The following is a 20,379-nucleotide window of genomic DNA, read 5'->3' on the forward strand; positions in this document are numbered from 1 at the left end:
ATCGAACTATTGTAACTCAATTATTTTCCCCCAGTCGATCCTATCGGAAAAAAACCTTGTTTTTTTATTAAAAAAATTGTGTACAATCATTGGTACTAGTTGATCGGGCTTTCTAGTCGTTCTATATTTAAAGTTTTGCAATTGAATTTGTAGTTTTTTTTACAAGAATTCGTAGTATTAGATAATTTTTTTCTTTGGCAAGTAGATAATATTGTTTTGAAATTGAGTTTATTTATATATTGTCAAAACTTAAAGATGATGCAGTGTAGACCCGGACATGCAATATAAAATCTAAAACAAGTGCCTCGGGTCCCAGATTTTTTGGTGGCACCAAATTTTTTTTAAAACTACTAGTATAATATAATATAGTTAACTTATGAATTCATCTCATAAATAATGATTAATGGACAATGAAGAAGCAGCTATTTATTTTTGTAATCTCACTAATAAATATTTAGCAAGAATCGATGATCAATCAAGGATACATCTCTGGTGAGTTCTCGCCCAAAAAAGCCTCCACTATATATTTTACGACGATCAAGCTCATTATCGTTCCATTTCTCTGTCTATCGTTCTGTTTCATGTGATTTTATGGCACTTGGCTACATAATTTTGTGATCCATCAAAAGTTTCATGTGTCGAAAGAAGTTTTTTCAAGTTGAAGTTGCTCGGAACTTATCTCTGATCAACTATGTTACAATAAAAACTAAATGACATGACTATATTTTTTATCGAGAAAAAATGGTCGAGAAAATTGATTATCCCTTCAAAACTGCGAGGCAAACAATATTCAAATGAATATGTACTGGTTCGAAACATTAATTTCATATTTTTTGAAACTTCCACTACTCAATTTTCTTAAAAAGTACTAGAATTTTTTTTCTAATTAATCGGCCGAATGAAACTATACATATATATATATATATATATATATATACTTCTTCAAATAACCTTGCATCATTTAAAAATAAAACCACCAACTATATTTGAAAATTCAAAGGAAAGAATTCAAAACAAAATCGTCAATCGTTCTAACTTAGCAATATTTCAAAATAAACCAAACTCTAACATCATCTCAAAAACCTCTCAAAGACATCATAAAAGTCATAAAAACTTTAACGTAAACTTAAATCATAAAATTAATCTAATTTGCAGAAACTAGCGCTGGTCCTCGGGTTGTGTGCATCTTCAAACCAGCAAGATCAACCATCAAGTCCCTCATTAACATCGACATCATGCTCACCTGCATCAATCACACCTAGTGAGTCTATTGACTCAGCAAACCTTAACCATGATAACAAATAATACATATATAATCACGTGCAATAGTGAAAATACTTTTACTTAAAATAACTTTTCATGAGCATACATAAACTTAAACATTTTTCCTTTCATCATATACATTTCCTTTTCATTATATATGTAAATGTTTTCTTTTTTCGCTGAATTCAGATCGTTAATTGTGACTTTCGTATTAGTTGAAGGTCGATGGATCCATCTACGAATAACCACGGTACTGGGCGGCAGGGACATCAGCGACACTCTCACCCGTCAACTGAGCATTGGCCTTACATATCATCGTATTATCATAATCATTGTATCATAGTCACAATTACTTCACTTCCTTCAATTTTTCATATTTTCATCAATTTATAAAAATTAAAGCATGCATAAATCATTTTTCTTTTAAATCAAGCATGCAACATATCTTTTAGCATGTACGGTTCATCATAAATTTCCATAAACATTTAAGATAAACGTGCTAACATATTTTACAGCATTCAGGGAACTGCCAGGACGTCTACTATTTTTCAGGTGTAAAATGATCGTTTTACCCTTAGACATAAAATTCCTCGATTTTGACTTTTTCTTACATTCGTTAACTCTAGATCATCCCAAATAATTATTTAAGCTTAATTTAAATTTCTGATATTTTTATTTAGCTTAAATTCGAGGCTTTCTATTTATTTTATATATATTAAGTAGAGCGTTTAATTCCCGAATTAATTCAAACTTTATTATTAAATTATCAAATTTTAAATATAGACTTTTTATTGCTTAAATTACCCTTGTGAGCCATGAGCCCCCTTCCCCCCCGGTGGACCCACGGTTCAAGTCTTAAGCTTTTAAATCAAGAATTCGAACCCTAACGTGAACCCTCGAGCCACCTTGCGATTTCTTCGAGCCACCCTGAGCCAGCCTTTGACCAGCCCACCTAGGAACCCTCTGGACTCGAACTAGCCCGCTGCAGCCCCCTGCATGATTCAACAAGCCGCACGACCATAGCTAGATAACCTAGGACTCTTCGTAACTCGGTTAGGACTCCTACCCTCGAGCCACCACCGATCCCTCACACTCTTGACCCTCTCAGGGCCCTGTCAGACCTATCCTGGACCCCCTGGCCAAGCCGCAACCCTCATGCGCACATCTGCTATCTCGGTTGGTTTGGGAAGAGTCCTAACTCACTTGGTCTCTTCCCTAGCCGTTGTGCTTGAATCCCACGCTAGGACTCCTCCTCACACTCAACCATGTCCAACCTCAGCCCTGGTCAAGCCTTGATCGAGCTGTGCGCTGGTTTTCCCTTTAACCGAACCCTAGTGCCCAACATGAAATAATTTTCGTTCAAGCCTTGTTCTTAACGTGTGCAGCCTTTGATTTGGCACTTATGGACCCTTATTGTGTTGGAAAAACTTCCCGCCATGTTACCATACCATGGCAGCCCCTTTATGCATCATTAGGAAGAGTTTCATATCATCCAAACACAAGTTATATGCATGTATATTCAATAAAACGAAAATACAACTTGTGCAACATATTTTTCATGCAAAGTTAATCAAATATACATATTATGATGTGAAAGATGTTTGAAAAAAGTTAAGGCGTGCCTTTGCGTAAATTACGCTCGAAAACAAATTGACGATGCAAAGGACGACGACGTAGAACTCCTAGGCTGAAAACCCTTTGAAAACCGATGCTTTCCTTGAAGAAATTCATGCGTGTGTGTGTGTGTGTTTTGTTTTGGGGGAGGGGAGAGTCCTTCTGATTTGAGGGGAAGGTGCATGAGCTTTGTGGAATGGGGAAAGGGTTTATGCTAATTTATTTTAATTAAATCATGTGTAGAAGTCTAGGCTCATTAACATGGTTTAATAGGCCCATTAAGCCCATTAGTGCATATTTAAAATATTTCATTTAGGAAAGTTCGTGAAAGTATTAGCTGAGTTTTCGAAAAATTGATATTTTAGTCGAAAATGGAATACCGTTAAAAATTACGACTCGGCGTATAAAATCACTTCAACAATTCCTTATTCTCAAAAATATCATATATCATCAACCTTATTTTAAAAAATTAAAACAATTATTTCATAAAATATATTCCCCTTTTCAGCCATCGGTTTTCGTTCCTCGATCGCATGTCGAATAACCTTTAAAAATACAGTTTTATGCATCCAAGTAGAGAACTACCTCCTAACCATATAAACATATTTAACATAATTAATTTATGCAATTAAAATCATTTAATTTGTTATTTTTCATTTCTCTAGATTTGCATACTGTTGAATTACGTCATCTTATTTTTGGACCTTACATTTTCTTTGGATGATCTTGACTTTATTAATATTTTTTATCACATAATGTTTTGAATGATATGTTTTGTCTATATTTTATTTCTAGAACTCGTGTTATTTATACTATAATTTTTATCGATTAACTCAGGTCCGACACTTATACGATGTACATAAAAAATATCTAGTTGTAATATTTATAAAAGAAAAGGTAACATAAACACAAAAATATAAGGTAGAGATGTTGGAAGCATAATCGATACAAGAGAATTTTGAGAGAAATAGACTTAAGAATTCTGAAACTATTTTATTTCTTGTTCTTGTTCTCTGCACAATTGTGTGACTTACCTAGCCATATATTTATATTAAATAATTTCTAATCTTATCAGAGTTTTATTTAAACTAGAGAGTCCTACTCCCATTTATCTGGGAAACTAATAAAGCATTAAATTGATTTAACTAGCTAGGACTCTTTGTTGTCATCCAACAGTCTCCCTCAAATCAAGTTCATCAGACTTCATCACACCGAGCATCTTCTTGCAGCTGGAGAAAATCTCGTATTTCAATGGTTTTGTGAAAATGTCAGCAACTTGTTCTTCGGTCCTACAAAACTAAAGTGTTATCTCCTCTTTGTTCACCAAATCTCTGATGTAGTGATACTTGATTTCAATATGTTTTCTTCTTCCATGAAAAACTGAATTTTTGGCCAAGGCTATTGCTAACTTGCTATCACATTTGATAGTAGTTGGGTGCTCTTGCTTATGGTGTAAATCGGCAAGCATTTGTCTCAATCTAATTGTTTGTGTTTTGTTGCTGCTATGTATTCAGCTTTTGCTGTCGAAAAAGCAACCATTTGTTGCTTCTTTGATGACAAACAAAAAAATCCAGATCCTAATTGAAAAGCATAGGCGGAAGTACTCTTCCGTTGTTCAGTGTCACCACCCCAATCACTCTCAGTATATCCCACGAGATGAAAATTATCAAACATAGAGTAGAGTACTCCATCATCCGTAGTCCCCTTTATATATCTCAAAATTCTCTTTGCTGCCTGTAAATGAGATTGCTTTGGATTCTCCATATACCTACTTATGATTCCCACACTGTACACAATGTATGGTCTTGTTGAAGTCAAGTAACGTAGACTTCAAACCAATATCTTGTAATATGATGAATTTACTAGTTCACCGGTACCTTCCTTGGTCAATTTCAGTCTTTCTTCCATTGGATTGCGGATGGGTTTACAATTAGACATTCTGAATCTGTTAAGAATGTCTTTAGCATACGTTTTCTGAGAGATAAATATTCTTCTCTCTGATTGTGCAACTTCAATGCCAAGAAAATAAGACATTAAACCCGTACCTATCATCTCAAACTCTTTTATCAAAACCTTCCTGAAGTTTGCAATCATCTCTTGACTATCTCCGATGAAGATAAGATCGTCGACATATAAGCAGACAATTAATATTTTATTGTCTTTCCCAACCTTGATATATAGTGTATGCTCAGAAGGACATTTGCTAAAGTTTTGTTGCATGAAATATGTGTTGATTATTGCATACCAAGCTCTAGGGGCTTTTCCTTTCTTGACATATCCGTCAAGTTGATTCACATATACTTCTTCTTTAAGTATGTCGTTGAGAAATGCAAACTGGACATCCATTTAATAAATTGCCCATTGATGTTGAGCTGCTAAAGATATGATCATTTTAGCAGTGTCTAGTCGAGCAACTGGTGCAAATACTTCAAAATAGTCTATCCATGGTTTTTATTTGTACCTTTTGGCTACTAATCGAGCATTGTACTTGTCAATTTCTCCAGTTGGCCTGTTTTTAGTTTTATATACCCACTTCACACCAATAGGCTTCTTTCTTTTTGGAAGACTTGTTAGTTCCCAAGTACCATTTCTCTGAATTGCATGCATCTCCTTGTCCATTGCTTGAATCCAATTTTCGGTACTTGACGATTCAGCATAATTTGTTGGATCGCAGCCTGCAAAAAGGGGAAAGCTAATAATTTCATCAATAGAGGCATCATTTTCGTTATATATGATGCAATCTCGTAGTCGTGCTGGTAAGATTTTTTCTCGCTGTGGGCGATCAGGTACTGTCAATGTGATAGGTTGTTCATTTGATTCATCATTATGTGTGTCAGATGCAACATCACTCTGAGAAGATTTCTTGTCAACTAACACAAATTTAAAATTATTTTCTTCTTCAATGCTCCATTTCCATTCATCATTTTCATCAAACGTGACATCTCGACTAACAATTATCTTTTGTGTAACGGTGTTATACAACCGATAGCCTTTAGTCACATCACTGTAGCCGAGAAATATGCACTTCTCTCTTTTAGCATCAAGTTTCTTTCTCAACTTCTTAGGCACGTGTGCATATGTCACACATCCAAACACACGAATTGTGCAACACTAGGAGGTCTTCCGTTCCAAATCTCGTATGGAGTTTTCAACTGGAGGGTCTTCGTTGGACATCTATTCAGTATGTATGTTGCACATGCAACTGCTTCTGCCCAAAATTGATTTGGTATATGTTTAGCTTGCAACATACAACAAACCATGCCCATAATAGTGTGATTTTCTCTTTCTAAAACTCCATTTTGTTGAGGTGTGTATCTAGTAGTCAGTTGATGCTTGATGCCGATTTGTCTAACAATTTGTCTCCAACCATATATTCAGAACCTTGATATGTCAGCGTGGTTTTAATTTTTAGTCCACTTTGTCTTTCTACATAAGACTTACATTGCTTAAAAAAATCAAGAGTCTATGATTTATTTTTGAGAAAATAGATCCAAGTATTTCTACTGAAATCATCAATGAATGTGATAAGGTACATACATCCTTGGTTTGAAGAAACCTCAAAAGGACCACAAAGATCAGAGTGCACTAGCTCCGGCGGCTTCTGGCTCTCCAAGACTGCCGTGAAGGAAATTCATTGCGGCACTTCTTTCCAACAACACAGGTCTTACATATATTTTCCGGAGGTGTGATGTGAGGTATTCCATACACCATTTTTTTACAACTGAGAACGTTCAAACTGACGAAGTTCACGTGCCCAAATCCCCAGTGCCATAACCATGATAGATCTTGAACTGATGTGCTAAAACAGAAAATATCATATTTAAGAGTAAAATGAAAAAGTCGATTCAGAGTCATTTTTACCTTTGCTATCAAACCATATGTTTTGTCTTGTATAGTTCAGTTGCCTTCATTGATATTGATGGCATAGCTTCGTTCGGACAACTGTCTTGTACTGAAAAGATTCTGATGAAGACCAGGAACATAATATACATATGTGATTAATGTCTTTGATCTATCTTTTGTAATTATGTTTATTTCTCCATTCCCTGAAACATGAATCCTCGTGTTTTTCCCAAATTTTACTTCTGACTGAACCATTTCATCCAGTTTTATGAATAGTTCTTGTCTCCCACACATATGATTATTGCATCCTGTGTCTATACAAACCAAATATTCTTATGATCTTTCACTGCAATATCACATGTGAATAACATGGTTTTTTCAGATTCATCACAATAATTCACTTCTTTTGTGGTATTATCTCTCTGCACCTGTCCATTAATTTTTTTTGTGCATTGAGATTTGTAGTGACCATATTTTTGACACTTGAAGCATTTAATATGAGATTTGTCCTTCTCTTTACCATTGTTTCTCTCTTTTCTTTTGACAGATTTATTGTTGTTCCTTTTATTGACTTGTCTATGGGAACTTGGTTGTCCTTCGAAGTATTTTGCTTTATCGATTGTCAACTGACTTTGTAAAGCTTCCTCAATTGTCTTCTCAGATATTTCTTCCAGACGTTGTTCATGTGCCAAAAGAGAACCCATGAACTCGTCATCTGACATAATTGATATATCCTTGGATTCTTCTATGGCTGTTACGATGTATTCGAACTGTATGGTCAAAGAACGGAGGACTTTCTCAGCTATTTGTGGACTAAACTTCACGCCATTGGCTTTCATCTGTTTGACTAATTCTAGCATCCTTGTAAAGAAATCAGAGATCGTTTTTGTTTTCTCCATTTGAAGAAGTTCAAATTGTCTTCTTACGGTTTGAAGGCGGATCTTTTGAAATTTCTCCACACCCTTGTAGGATTTTAAAAGAGTGTACCACACATTTTTTGTTGTCTTGGCTATCGAAATTTTTTCAAAATTATTTGAATCAACAGATTGAAAGATTATCAATAAAGCTTTTCGATCTTTCTACCGATTTTCTTGCAAGATGCTTTGGTCGTCCTTTGATAATGTTTCTATATTATCTGGTTTTGTGAATCATTCTTTGATGATGTCCAAGATCTCTTGGTATCCAAATAGTACTTCCATCTAATCTTCCAATGTTCAAAGTTCTTTCCAAGAAGCTTTGGAATTTGGGTTTGAAAGAAATCGTTGTTGGAAGCCATCAATTAAAGATATAACTCTGTGAGAAGATTTATTTATCACACCTGGAATATCTTCTCAAAATTTTGTGGAAACCTTTCTCCGATGCTTGATGTTTGAAACGTAATCGATATACGAGAATTTTGAGAGAAATAGACTTAAAAACTCTGAAACTATTTTATTTCTTGTTCTTGTTCTCTGCACAATTGTGTGACTTACCTAGCCATATATTTATATTAAATAATGTCTAATCTTATCAGAGTTTTATTTAAACTAAGGAGTCGTACTTCTATTTATCTGGAAAACTGATAAAGCATGAAGTCGATTTAACTAGCTAGGACTCTTTGTTGTCATCCAACAATAGCTAATAAAACAATACAATCCAAAAAATTCTTAATGGCTAATTTGCAATGACGGGTTTCTGACTTTCTGTACAGGTACATATACATCATCTAAGAACAAGTCAAAGTGTTGCTAATTCTAGAAAATGTTAGTAAATTTTTTGTGAGACAATCTCGTACATATTTATTCGTGAGACATGTCTATTTTTCTTATATTTACAACAAAAAGTAATATTTTTAACATAAAATATAATACTTTTTCATAGATGACCCAAATAGAATATTCATCTCAAAAAATTGACCCCCCGTGAGACTGTTTCACAAAAAAATTTTGTGAGAAAAGATTTAGAGTATTCCTTGTAAAACAGTCACTAGTGTGTTTGATTTTCATAACAATAATTTTTTGAGTGTGGCTGTTGCATAAGTATTTAATTAACGTGGTTCACAAGATACTGTATTAGTCTGAAATTTCCCGAAAGATAATAACTACGATTGATTTTCATACCAATAATATTTTGAGTGTGTCTGTTGCATAAGAAATATTCTGATTAACGTAGTTTACAAACAATTGCATTGGTCTGAAATTTCCCGAAAGACAATAACTGTGAGTTCTATCGTTATTAAAAAAAAAGTTTAGAATTTTCATACAGTATTAAAAATACATCTTTAAAGCTTTAATGTCGATTTAATGGAAGAAGTCAACTATCTATTAGATTAGTTGTCTTGGTTTTAGCTTATAAACACTAATTAATATATAAAATTATTTGATACATATTGTCGTTGATGTAATCCATCTAAAATCTTGAAACAAAAATAAATGAAAAGTTTGATTTGAATTCGACTCCAAAACCTCAATTTTTTTTAAAAAAAAAAAAGAAAAAGAATTCTTATAAAATATTGTACAACATAAATTGTAAAAATACATGATGTACAAAATGGGTAATTGTGCACCAATAAATCTTATACCAGTGTAAATTAAAATTAAGCCTAACAAAGAGTCGTCCCTGTTCTCCTTGTTTGAGCCAATCGGGAAACTAATAAATAAAAGCAGAAGCAAGAAAACTAAACTATCCGTGTAAAATGCACACATCGCAGCCGCAGCCGCCAGACTCAGATTCCGCAAAGGACTCAGCGGAGCGGCGCCTTCGTGAGGCAGAGGATCGGCTCAAGGAAGCGATAAAGGAGCTGCAACGCCGGCAGATAGGAGCTCAGGGAGGACTCCACCCGCCGTGCGACCACGCTGATGAGTCTTGCGTCGCCAATGCCGTCGGAAACCTCTGCCAGAGTTTTCTGTTATCGTATGGTATTCGAGTGGGGATCGGGATTCTCCTTCGGGCGTTTAAACTGGTTCGCATAAAGTCATATTCATCTCTCCTGGATCTCAAGGTTTAGCTATACGTTTCTTTGTTTTTTTTTTATCGTTGTTCCTTGATTCTGTAGAAAGATGATGACTTGATAGATATTTTCAGTGTGATCGCTCGATTTATTTTAATAAAGTTTGATCTTTGCCATTAATTACTGATATTTTTCAGGATTGACGTATTCTTTTTGACTAAAATAGTGTTGCAGTCTATAATTCATTTTCAGCAACAAATATGTATCTATCACTGGATTGGGTTACCTACTTTGACTATAATGATGATAGCTTTGAAAAACTGTGGGTAAAACGGGCTAGGCAGGGAATTGTGTGCAAGGTTAGGTTAAGGGGTTTTAACGAGACCTGGGAAATTTGCAAAGGTTTGGGGTTCTTCTGGCTGCTGGCAATGGCAGAATGAGTATCGCGGCATGAACTTGTTAACCGGGTGGTGTTGAAATCGATGCAAAGAGAATGTTATAAGAAGCAGTCCAAAATCAAAGTTAGACAGAAAACAAACTCTGGAATCTACAATGGATATTGAGGAATTTTATAACAATAAGATTCAGAGTCGGAAGAAATCAAAAAACCGATATGGATATTTCACTACTTTTTGGGTTTTGTTGGTTGGAATCTTTATGTGCACGAGTGTGCTGTTCCATGATTTGATAGAGGATATATACTTGTCAAGTGTGATGTATACATGGAAGAGTTCTGTTATTTACTGGTTGGGATTATTTGATAGAGGATATATACTTGTCAAGTGTGATATATACATGGAAGAGTTCTGTTATTTACTGGTTGGGGTTATTTAATATTTTGGCGACCTATTTATTTGATTGCAGCAACTTGTATCTGAGAAAGACCTTATAGTAAGAGAGGAAGCATGCCGAGTTGGTTTGCTTTTTGGAGGATTCACTGGTTCCTACCATGCTCTGAGGTGTTTGCTGAGAAAGCTTAGAAAGAAAGAGACACCGATGAATGCGTAAGTCAACAATTGCCGCTCATTTACTTGGTTTTTGACTGCACGTACTTGATGATGTTATGCCCTTGAAGATAATCTCAAAGTTCTTGATTTGGTATTCTCTCTTTGTTTGAGCCTTCATTTTTTTTATTTTGAAATAGATTTTCATTGTATGATTTATCCATTTCCGTGTGTATGACATTGTTAAAGGGGATGATGGGGCAGATTTTTAGCAGGTGCAGTCTCAGGATTATCTATCTTAGCATTAGATGATTCAAGCCGGAGGCGTACACTTTCCTTATATCTTTTGGCTAGGGTCGCTCAGGTATGAGTATATAATCTTTCATTTTCCTAGGTTTTTCCCAGTGTAAGAGGTACTATGACCAAGTTTGCATATTTTTACTTCGTCAATTATATGATTTCTTATCCAGTGTGCATATAACTCTGCTAAATCCAAAAACAAGTTCCACCTTTGGGGAAGCCATTGGAGTCACGGGGACACACTGCTTTTTTCAATAGCCTGTGCACAGGTATTGACTTATCACTTGCTGAAAGTTTCAATTTTAACTGTTGTTTCCTTTTTGTCGATATTCTATTTTAGGGTCAAAGATCTCTGGTATTGATAATGAGAGCTTAGAAGAACATATTATCGCACTAGAAATTATCTATGCTTGTTACAGATGATACTCAATTTTGATTTCCTTGTTCTAATGCATTCCTTTTGTTGTCGATTTTTCTAAGTATAAACACATTTCAGGTTATGTACGCTTTTGTTATGCGCCCTGAGAGCTTGCCAAAATCATATCAAGATTTCATTCAGAAAACAGGTCCAGTTGCTGCACCTGTGTACAAAGCTGTAAGGGATTGCTGTAGAGGTTCTCCAGTAGATATTGCCTCACTATCTACTTACTTGTCCAACAGAAGAGGATTTAGCACTGTGAAATTGGAGGAGTTTCCTCATATTGTTCCTTGCTCTGTTATCCACCCTATTACTGAGTCATGCTTATTTCACAATGCAAATTCTGCAAGAGATACCTTCAGGAAAACTTTTCCTCTATATTTCTCTTTGACATTTGTGCCATTTGTTGTTCTGCGGATGCAAAAGGTACATCCTCTCAGTATTAATGGTAAAAACCATGCCTTTGTAGTTTTTGTTATATGCTCATTTTTTATAAAAAAATGTTAACAGGGTGGACCAAGTAATTTGTGTTTATCGATTCATTCATTCTACAAAAAGTTAAGAGGGGATCAAATAAACTATACCCATTTTCAGTATAATAATTCCAGACTACCTGACCTAGGCTTTTAATTAGAAGATGGTGGAGAGCTTATTATCTTTATTTCATCGATGATCATTGCATAGTTGTGTAAGAGTACTCCTTTATTATTCTTCCTTGTACATTTTGGTAGAAGATATTGATTATTTCTTTGTCCAAGCAAATATTCAAGTAGTGTCTCTATTATGCATTTATCGAATTAGCAAATAGAAGAATCTTTGTTAATTGTTGTGTATCTTAACGAGTTTCGAAAATATTGGGATTGATCTCCTGTATAGCATACAGACTGCCAAAATGGGATTTACTAGATGGTTTTGCCTTCAGTGTTATAAGTTATGTAGCTGTGTTCCTAGCTAAGTTCTAGTCAATGCAAATGAGTTCTCATAATTGCTTAGTGGGTAACTATGTAATGTCTCTTTTCAAAGTTCATGGATGCTCCAGTTCGTACCTGTTGGCTTGCTGTTAAAGGTGCTGTGCGCTCTACAACATTCTTGTCTGCTTTTGTTGGCATCTTTCAGGTACTTTTTCCTGCTGCTGCATTTGTATACATATTCAGTCATCATAACTGTACTGATTAACATATCCCGGAAACAAAAGGGGGTAATATGCATGCACAGAAAAGTGGCATTGAAGGACCACAAGCTCTTGTATTGGCTTGCAGGGGGGATATCTGCCCTGTCTGTACTGTTGGAGAAGAAAGCTAGACGTGGAGAGTTGGCCTTGTATGTTCTTCCTCGAGCTGGAGAATCTTTATGGTATATCTTAGTGAATCGCCATTTGCTTCCAGATATAAAAAATGCCGAGGTACAAAAGACTCTTTGATCTCGTCAACTTAATTGGGGAATTCTACCAATGCTTTACAGTATTTTTTATTGAAAAGCATTCGAGCATATTTAGGTTATAAAATGTCTGATTTTCTGAAAACTTGCTTATTCCCTCTGCTTGATAAGCCCAATGTCCAGAATCAAGCATCTTTATTCCATTTTCTTGTCCTAGAAAAGTTTCCTTTTTTTCCAAAATTCCCTCTTCTCAATCATACAAGAGAGCCCCTTAAATTCTAGTCCAATTTTACCGAAGTAGTTGAATCCCAGGCACAAGGAATGGTATAATCGTTCTCGACTATTAACAAAAGACTGCGAAAGTGTGGAGAAACTACTTTATGGTTTGGTAACCTCTTCTTTTTCACCACCAGAATAATCAAGCAATGGTGTGAAGGGCTAATCAATAATAATATAAGCACACTTATGAATTGTTCAAGTCCAAATATAAAAGTGTTATTATTCTATCCCTGAACTAATTTTTATTTTCAAATATTCTAGGTCGCTTTGTTCTGTGCATGCATGGGTGGAATCATGTATTACTTAGAACATGAACCAGATACTATGGCTCCGTTTCTTAGAGGCCTGGTTCGCCGCTTCCTTGCGAGCAAAATCAGTAATCCAGGAGGCCCTTCAGCAAGTCGAAACACCTCTTATGCATATCTACATGCGTTGGATGTCATAAAAGAGCCACAGATGCAGGATGGCCGAGAGGACGAAAGTTCATCTTCTCATAAATACAATCTCGAATCTATTCCTGGACTCTGAGCATGTTTTTTTTTTCAATTGCTCAGCTGTGACAATTTGACTCCTGGCATTGATTCATAGACATTCATTCTTGGCAAGATTTCTTCTATCCAAGTTACTATGAACCCGGAGGAGGAGAGCGATGGTAAATTTGTCGTCTCACCTTCGTAAAAGTCTCATTGTTCCCTTTTAGCCGTAGTGTAAAATTTTTGGGGCAAATTTTTTTCAATTTCTTCATAAAACTGTGTTAGTTGAAGATTTGAGAGTGATTTTTTCATTTGTAAATATTGCCAACTCCATCTATATTATGATCGAACTCAACTTTAGTAGGATTAGAGGACTTCAATTGATGAGTCATTTGCGGTAGTGTCATGCATTCGTATTCTGACGTGTTTGGCACAGTTGTGTTCATCGATCTTGCATGGTACAATATATATATATATACAACTGTGCCAAACATATATATATATATATATATATATATATATATATATATATATATATATATATATGTTGGAATATTGAACGAAATGAGATATGAAGTTGTTCCACGTTTGAAGCCTTAGATTCTCTTCTTTGTTAATTCCAAGTTTGAATTATGAGATTGGGTCATTAAGAACACGAAAGTTTTTGAAAGAGATAAGATGCTAATAGGATGAGTCTCTATGAAATAAATACATGCGGCCGGCGAGGTGAGATCTCTTGGTTGTAATATACTTTTTAGACAAAATTTATTTGGAAAAAATAATATGTATTATTGTTTATTATTCTTCGAAAATTATGTCTGAAAGTTTGCACATATTTGAACCAAACATTGTGTCCCTTGACTTATCACAAAAGGTTGCGTTCGTATAATGAAGGTTGTGTTCCTTTCCGCAACCGGTGAATACGCCACAAATGATCAATTTTTTTCCCATTCGTACATATATTTGAAAGCTTCTGTATATTACTGTTCGCTGATATCAAGAGATTGTTGTGCTGCACTCTCTCGATTCGAAGTTGTTGGATGTTAGGGATGATTGTAATCACCCTAAAACACTGTTATACGTGCAATTTTGTCTTGTAGATAAATAATTCATCTTTGCCTAGACTTTACAATATTGTGTTGCTGCTTTGTTCCGGAATAAGAAATCAGGACGAATAACAATCGAAGACAAAATTTTTATACATTCTGGACATGTCGACCTTGTGTCATTCGGTCCATTGGCTACTTCTCCCGCTCACGGTGAAAAGCTGTCCAAATTTTCTAGTGCTGACTTCAAATGTGGTAGCAGAAAATACTCTTCTATCTCACCACACTAAGTCTGTCTCGATTCCTGAAGGAGGATCCCCTTGTTGTCACAGAAAGCGATACTGACATCCAACGAAGAATTGCTATTGATGCTTGGAATCACAATGATTTTCTCTGCAGGAATTACTTACTGAAGGGCCCGATGTCACACTGTACAATGTTTATTATTCTATCAAGACTGTCAAAAAATTGTGGGACTCTTTGAAAAAGAAATACAAGACATCGAACACGTGTATTACAAAGTTCGTTGTTGGAAAGTTTCTGAACTTCAAGATGATTGATAACAAAACAATAATGAGTCAGATGCAAGAAATTCAAATTATTCTTCTTGACATGCTGAATGAATGAATGGAAGTTAATGAATTTTTCCACATTGCATCAATCATTGAAAAATTGTCGCCTCTGTGAAAAAACTTCAAGAAATATCTGAAACACAAGCACAAGGTGTTAAAACTCGATGACCTGATCGTGAGACTTCAAATTGAGGAAGACAACTGAAATACGAAAGCCAAGACATACACAAAAGTAATGGAGCCCGAATCAAAGCTAGTCTAACAGAATCAAGCACTAGTCACAAGAGTAATGACCCCTACAATGACAAGAAACAAGATAAGGCTAATAAATTCAAAAGAGATTGCTACAACTGTGGCAAACCGAACCATATGGTCAATGATTGTCGTCTTCCAAAGAGAGAAATAAAAAAAAAAACAAAGACAAGCCAACGTCGAAGAAAAGTATGTACCAAATCCGTTGTGTTTAAACCAACTTGGTAGACAATCCAAGAGAAGGGATAAATACCGGCACCACTAGCCATTTTTGTGCCGAAAAAGATGTTTTCATCATACACTCCCATCAGTGAAAGTAACTATTTGTGGCAAACTCTACAACTTCTGATGTCATAGGACTTGGAAAAGTGATGCTTAAGACGACTTCTGACAAAAAATAATTCTCAAGAATGTATTGCAACTGCTAGACATCCGTAAGAATTGAGTATCTGAATCTCTATTGAGTAAGACCGGTTTTAGGCTTGTGTTTGAATTGGACAAGTTTGTCCTAACCAAAAATGGCGTATTTATAAACAAAAAGTACCAAGACAGTGGTGTCTTTAAGATGAATGTAATTAATGTTATCTAACCATTGAAAGATTTCTAGTATAAATATGCAGATTCAAAACTTCATATTAGAATAAATCAATTTCAATCTGTAATATACAAGATCTCGATCACACTTATTTTTTTAATATATCAAATTGGTCACCTAGCATACGTCTAATTGTTCATATCATATCATCAAATATCAACTTGTGTCACTCTGCCAACTCTAGACGTTCAAAGCTAACCGTTGAAAAATTTGTTCTTTATGGTGAACCGAGTGTTCTTAAACAAGCCATAAATTTTTGTGTTAAATTGATACTAAGAGTTTCAACTTAGACAGTATGATAAGTAATAGTCGAAGTTAGTTTATATAATGATTATATAAATCAAAGTCTTTTAATGAATTATTCTTCAAGTAGAAGACTATATGACAAAAAGTATATTTAAGTTAATAAAATATCCTTAAAAATTTAAATGTTTTTTACTTTACTTTGCACTTACTTTCTGTTCATTTTTGTTAAAATTCACATATTGAATATATATTATTACTAAATCTATCCGGACGGTTTTTTGCACTCAATTATTTTAAGAAGTTTGGGTAAACCTAGTTATTCAGAAAAAGATTTTAACAACTAACAACTGTTAAAGTCAGGTCAATTTTTTCAGAAAAAATCTAAAAGAGTTCATTAATCTCATCTAAATTCTTTTCCAATCCCAACACAATGTAATATACGAACCAAACCGTGATGGAGTCAATATAGCAAGATACGTATTTCCAACTTAAACAAGAATCCGGTGTTTCTTGAATACATGAAAAATGCAAGATTTAAGGTACCTTGGCATTTTTATCTCACTACTTCAGTAATACTTTTGTGAAATACTTCGTAAGAATGCCACAAATCAATACCCTTTGGCCTTTTACAATTGTTCAATTGCACGGTGAGGATTTCAACTTTCTTCCGAGAAGATTTCAGATGCATATCATTCTTCCAGAACTTTGCAAATATCAAAGGTTTTGTTACCTATTTTACATGAAATACCACTAAATACGCAGGCACACAAGCGCTTATGTGATAAACCTCCAATGGTATTGTGCGTCTTTGTTTCCTCTCCAATCACTTTCCACAGAGAATCGCTTATATCCCCAACTGCCCAAGCTATAGATATATGTGGGCGTGGATCCTATGAGAAATTTTGTAATAGTGTGTTGATATTTACAATTTGACGCGTTCATAGTAACTTAAACAAGGCAAAATTATGGAAATAACAGGCGTGTAAACAAACCTTGTAAAACTCGGGAAGATTATGAAGTCTGTACGCATCATTCACGGCTTCAATTTGCTTCTTTATCTGAAATAAAAGAAAGTATATAAAGTTCTGCATAATTTGAAGCACAAATGATAAATTTACTCGGGCTTCATAGGCCTGCCATTTAGATCCATATCATAAACAACTCTCATGTCAGACATATTTCAAGATGCATGATATCATGTGGGAAGATTTTGGATTGGTCTTTCCCGAGAACAACATGCTGCTATTCAAATTTGTTCGAACAATTCTCTAGTTCTTAAAATAATCAAAGAGCTTTCTGTGATTTATTCTCACATAAGAATTCCACTGTATTTGGAACTGGTCGTGAACAAAGAATCCATGAACTTACAGAACAATCCTTGCATTTCAAGATTCAGCAGCTCCTTAGAGGATGTGATAACATTTAGCTTATCTGCGGGCCATAAAGGCCCTTCTTTTGTATCCATTTTATCCACAGATGTACATTTCCAATCATTGGCATTTCACACTATATCATCTACCGCAGATTGTAAATTTTCTGCTATTTTTGGTAATGGTAATGGGACTGTAAAAAACCCGTTGACTGAAAGTTAGTAATTGTGCCATAAAAAAATGCAGCACAAGAGTCCTATATTTTTTACTTGCTATTTTGCCAAGAATATTAACTTTGCGTAAATCCAGACAACGTTCCTACATTAAAGCGTTTCACGAAAAATAAAAGTAGCTTACAGCAATGATTCAAAATTGTACCTCGGTTAAGCCTCCAGCAGTGACTTCCAAGGAAAGAAATGTCCGGGTATAATCATCGTTGGCAAATACCACCCACTTAGTAAAATCAATCCAGTACCTGTTAAATTTAAAGAACAACAGCCAGCAATGAACTTTAACCTTACAAAGCATCTACCATTACACAAAACTGGAAGCTTCTTCCACAGTGGTGGCAAAAGGGCAAGAGCGAGGGGGCAAAATCACTTTTTTTAAAGAAAATTTCCAAGTAAAAAACTAGTCATTCCCATTTGAGGGATGACTGTCCCACCATCGCCCGCAATAAATGCACTCCTACTTCTCACCTCCTATGAGACTGAAGTCTCTGTCTAAGCATGCCCACCATGGAATCTCTTTGATGTACTCGAATAGGAACAGTCCTTCCCAAGCTCACGTGAAACTCCCTACCTAGCACAACTTGCTCAAATTTCTGACCATCTTTAATCAAATCCCTTAAAGGGATGTCAACATCAACCACGTGAAGCTCAGGTATCAGCCGTGCGACCCTTTTCAGAAAAAGGGTCATCTCTTTTCTTTGCGTCAATGGAATTATAACTAAAACCACAAAAACAAAAAAGAAACTTTATTTCTGTAATCCAAGACAGAAATTAGAACCCAAACAGCTTAAACAAAAAAAAGCATATCATACCAGGGATGTAAACATGCAAAGCAAAGTTGCCCTCGACGTGGGGGAAGCTCCGGACTCGATTGGGTTGATCACTTTGTACAGCGTAATCAAATGTGCCTTTCAAAAGCAAAATTTCAAACAGTTGGGGTACGAGCATCACTAAATAAGAAAAATGCCGGAGTGTGCACAATCAGGGAATATTACCCAGTGAATTTGGCGGATGGAGGAGAGACAGAGGAGGTGGGGGGAGATTGATGGGTAATTCGGTCCGGTCGGATGATGCAGTGGGTTCGGATTCTGAATCGGATTCGGAGGAAGATTCGCCATACGACGCCCTCAGAGCTTCCATCTCCGCCTTACAGCTGATTCTCTATGTAATGCCCACAATGGTTAGTCCAACATCGTAATAGTATGTTGTAAAATATTTGCCATTAGCCCCTTAACTATTAAAGAAACTTCTTTTTAGTCACCCTTAATTCAGCTCAATTCTTCAAGAAGGGGGAAAAAAAGAACCAAAATGAATCATAACAATAAACTTCAGAAAAATTATTTTTGGTCCGGTAACTTGTACATTTTTCAGTTTTGATCTTCTCACAAGTCAATTAGCAATTTAGTAATATAAGTACACTAACTTGCATTTTTTCTGATTTCAATTTTTTTTGTCAGAATTAGCAATTTAGTGATCTTAGTACACCCACCAATGCGGATGCTCTAATTGATGACCGAAAATTGCTTATTTGGCAACCACACACGTTGACATGGATTAACAAATTGAGCATTCTGGGGTTTGGAGTGATAGTTGCATATGTATGGTCGTCCATGATTTTTTTATCATATGAAAATAAATAAGGACATTAGAGTAACACTCGGATGCTAACATCTCATTAATAGATCCACCACCATGGTATTAATTATGAGTATTTCAAATAATTTATATGATTTGTCAGGCGAATTAAATGTTTAACTCGAATTAATCCAAAATTATCGAAATAATATAGTAAATAGAGTAATTATGTATATTGTTGAACACATGATATTTTCTAAAAATTTACAACCGTCTATTTCCTCTGACTTTCTATTCTCTTCCATGTCTCAATCTTGTCTCACATTATAATTGCATCAATAATTTTAATGTGAAGTTATTCTATAAAACAATTTGATAATCAGTGATTTGATGATCTTTTAAGGACTAAAGTCAAAATTGGGGAAAAAAAATCTTGAACATTATTTTTCTACAATTTTTATGTTCACTGGATAATCGCGTTCAATTTTGGGTTTGCCTAGGTTTCATAATTCATGTCGTAACCCTGAAAAGTGATAAATGTATTGATGATTTAGCAGATGAATTTCCTCCTTTATGAAATCAGTATCATAATTAAGCACAATGTACTTGTCTAACCTTTAGGCCTGGGAAACTATGTTGGAATCGTACGACCAGTTATGAATGCGGTCGATGCAGGTTTTATACAAACGTGCCATTCACATTTGGGATTATACTTCTTCGAAGCAACCGACGGCAACAAGCAGGATTAGTCGAAGGGATCGATACGTGAGCCGTGCTCGCTAGCCATAGCCATCCCAGTGCAAAGACAAGTGAACATCACCTGCAACACAAAGGCACAAGCCTTGCTTAGAATTGTCCCCACATACCACAACTCATGTTCATGCTTGACCTATTGCGTACAATTTTCAAAACTATAGCCATTAAAGTCATCCATTCTTGGAGCGTCGCTTCCGTTTTCATGAGCCGACTCGAGTCAAAAGGTGCTTAACTGATACTTTAACTTGGGGGTTCGATGGAGGCTTATTTTAAACCTCCACAACACATTCCAAGCTA

The 20,379-nt window shown here is 35.3% G+C and overlaps 2 protein-coding genes across 4 annotated transcripts; one reads left to right on the top strand and one right to left on the bottom strand.

The window, feature by feature from the left end:
* The first annotated feature begins 9,303 nt into the window (after window positions 1-9,303).
* On the top strand, window positions 9,304-13,905 carry LOC142549267 (uncharacterized). Its single transcript, XM_075658116.1, has 8 exons — window positions 9,304-9,700; window positions 10,514-10,653; window positions 10,858-10,957; window positions 11,064-11,162; window positions 11,390-11,737; window positions 12,335-12,427; window positions 12,507-12,713; window positions 13,229-13,905. The coding sequence occupies exons 1-8, from the start codon at window positions 9,395-9,397 to the stop codon at window positions 13,493-13,495; spliced, it is 1,560 nt and encodes a 519-aa protein (XP_075514231.1). The 5' UTR covers window positions 9,304-9,394; the 3' UTR covers window positions 13,496-13,905.
* Window positions 13,906-16,587: 2,682 nt separating this feature from the next.
* On the bottom strand, window positions 16,588-20,150 carry LOC142549268 (uncharacterized). Of its 3 annotated transcripts, none has more exons than XM_075658120.1 (7): window positions 19,933-20,150; window positions 18,747-18,912; window positions 18,564-18,659; window positions 18,220-18,469; window positions 17,900-17,996; window positions 17,144-17,209; window positions 16,588-17,041 (listed from the first exon to the last, which is right to left on the bottom strand). In XM_075658120.1, the coding sequence occupies exons 2-7, from the start codon at window positions 18,889-18,891 to the stop codon at window positions 16,841-16,843; spliced, it is 855 nt and encodes a 284-aa protein (XP_075514235.1). In that variant the 5' UTR covers window positions 18,892-18,912; window positions 19,933-20,150; the 3' UTR covers window positions 16,588-16,840. The 3 variants fall into 3 exon arrangements, with proteins under 3 accessions (XP_075514235.1, XP_075514234.1, XP_075514232.1); XM_075658119.1 differs by having other exon boundaries at window positions 19,926-20,150; XM_075658117.1 differs by lacking the exon at window positions 19,933-20,150 and having other exon boundaries at window positions 18,747-18,969.
* Between the last annotated feature and the right edge of the window lie 229 nt (window positions 20,151-20,379).

Source organism: Primulina tabacum, chromosome 6 (assembly GCF_025594145.1).
Source record: "Primulina tabacum isolate GXHZ01 chromosome 6, ASM2559414v2, whole genome shotgun sequence".
In the NCBI taxonomy this organism is placed as follows: domain Eukaryota; kingdom Viridiplantae; phylum Streptophyta; class Magnoliopsida; order Lamiales; family Gesneriaceae; genus Primulina; species Primulina tabacum.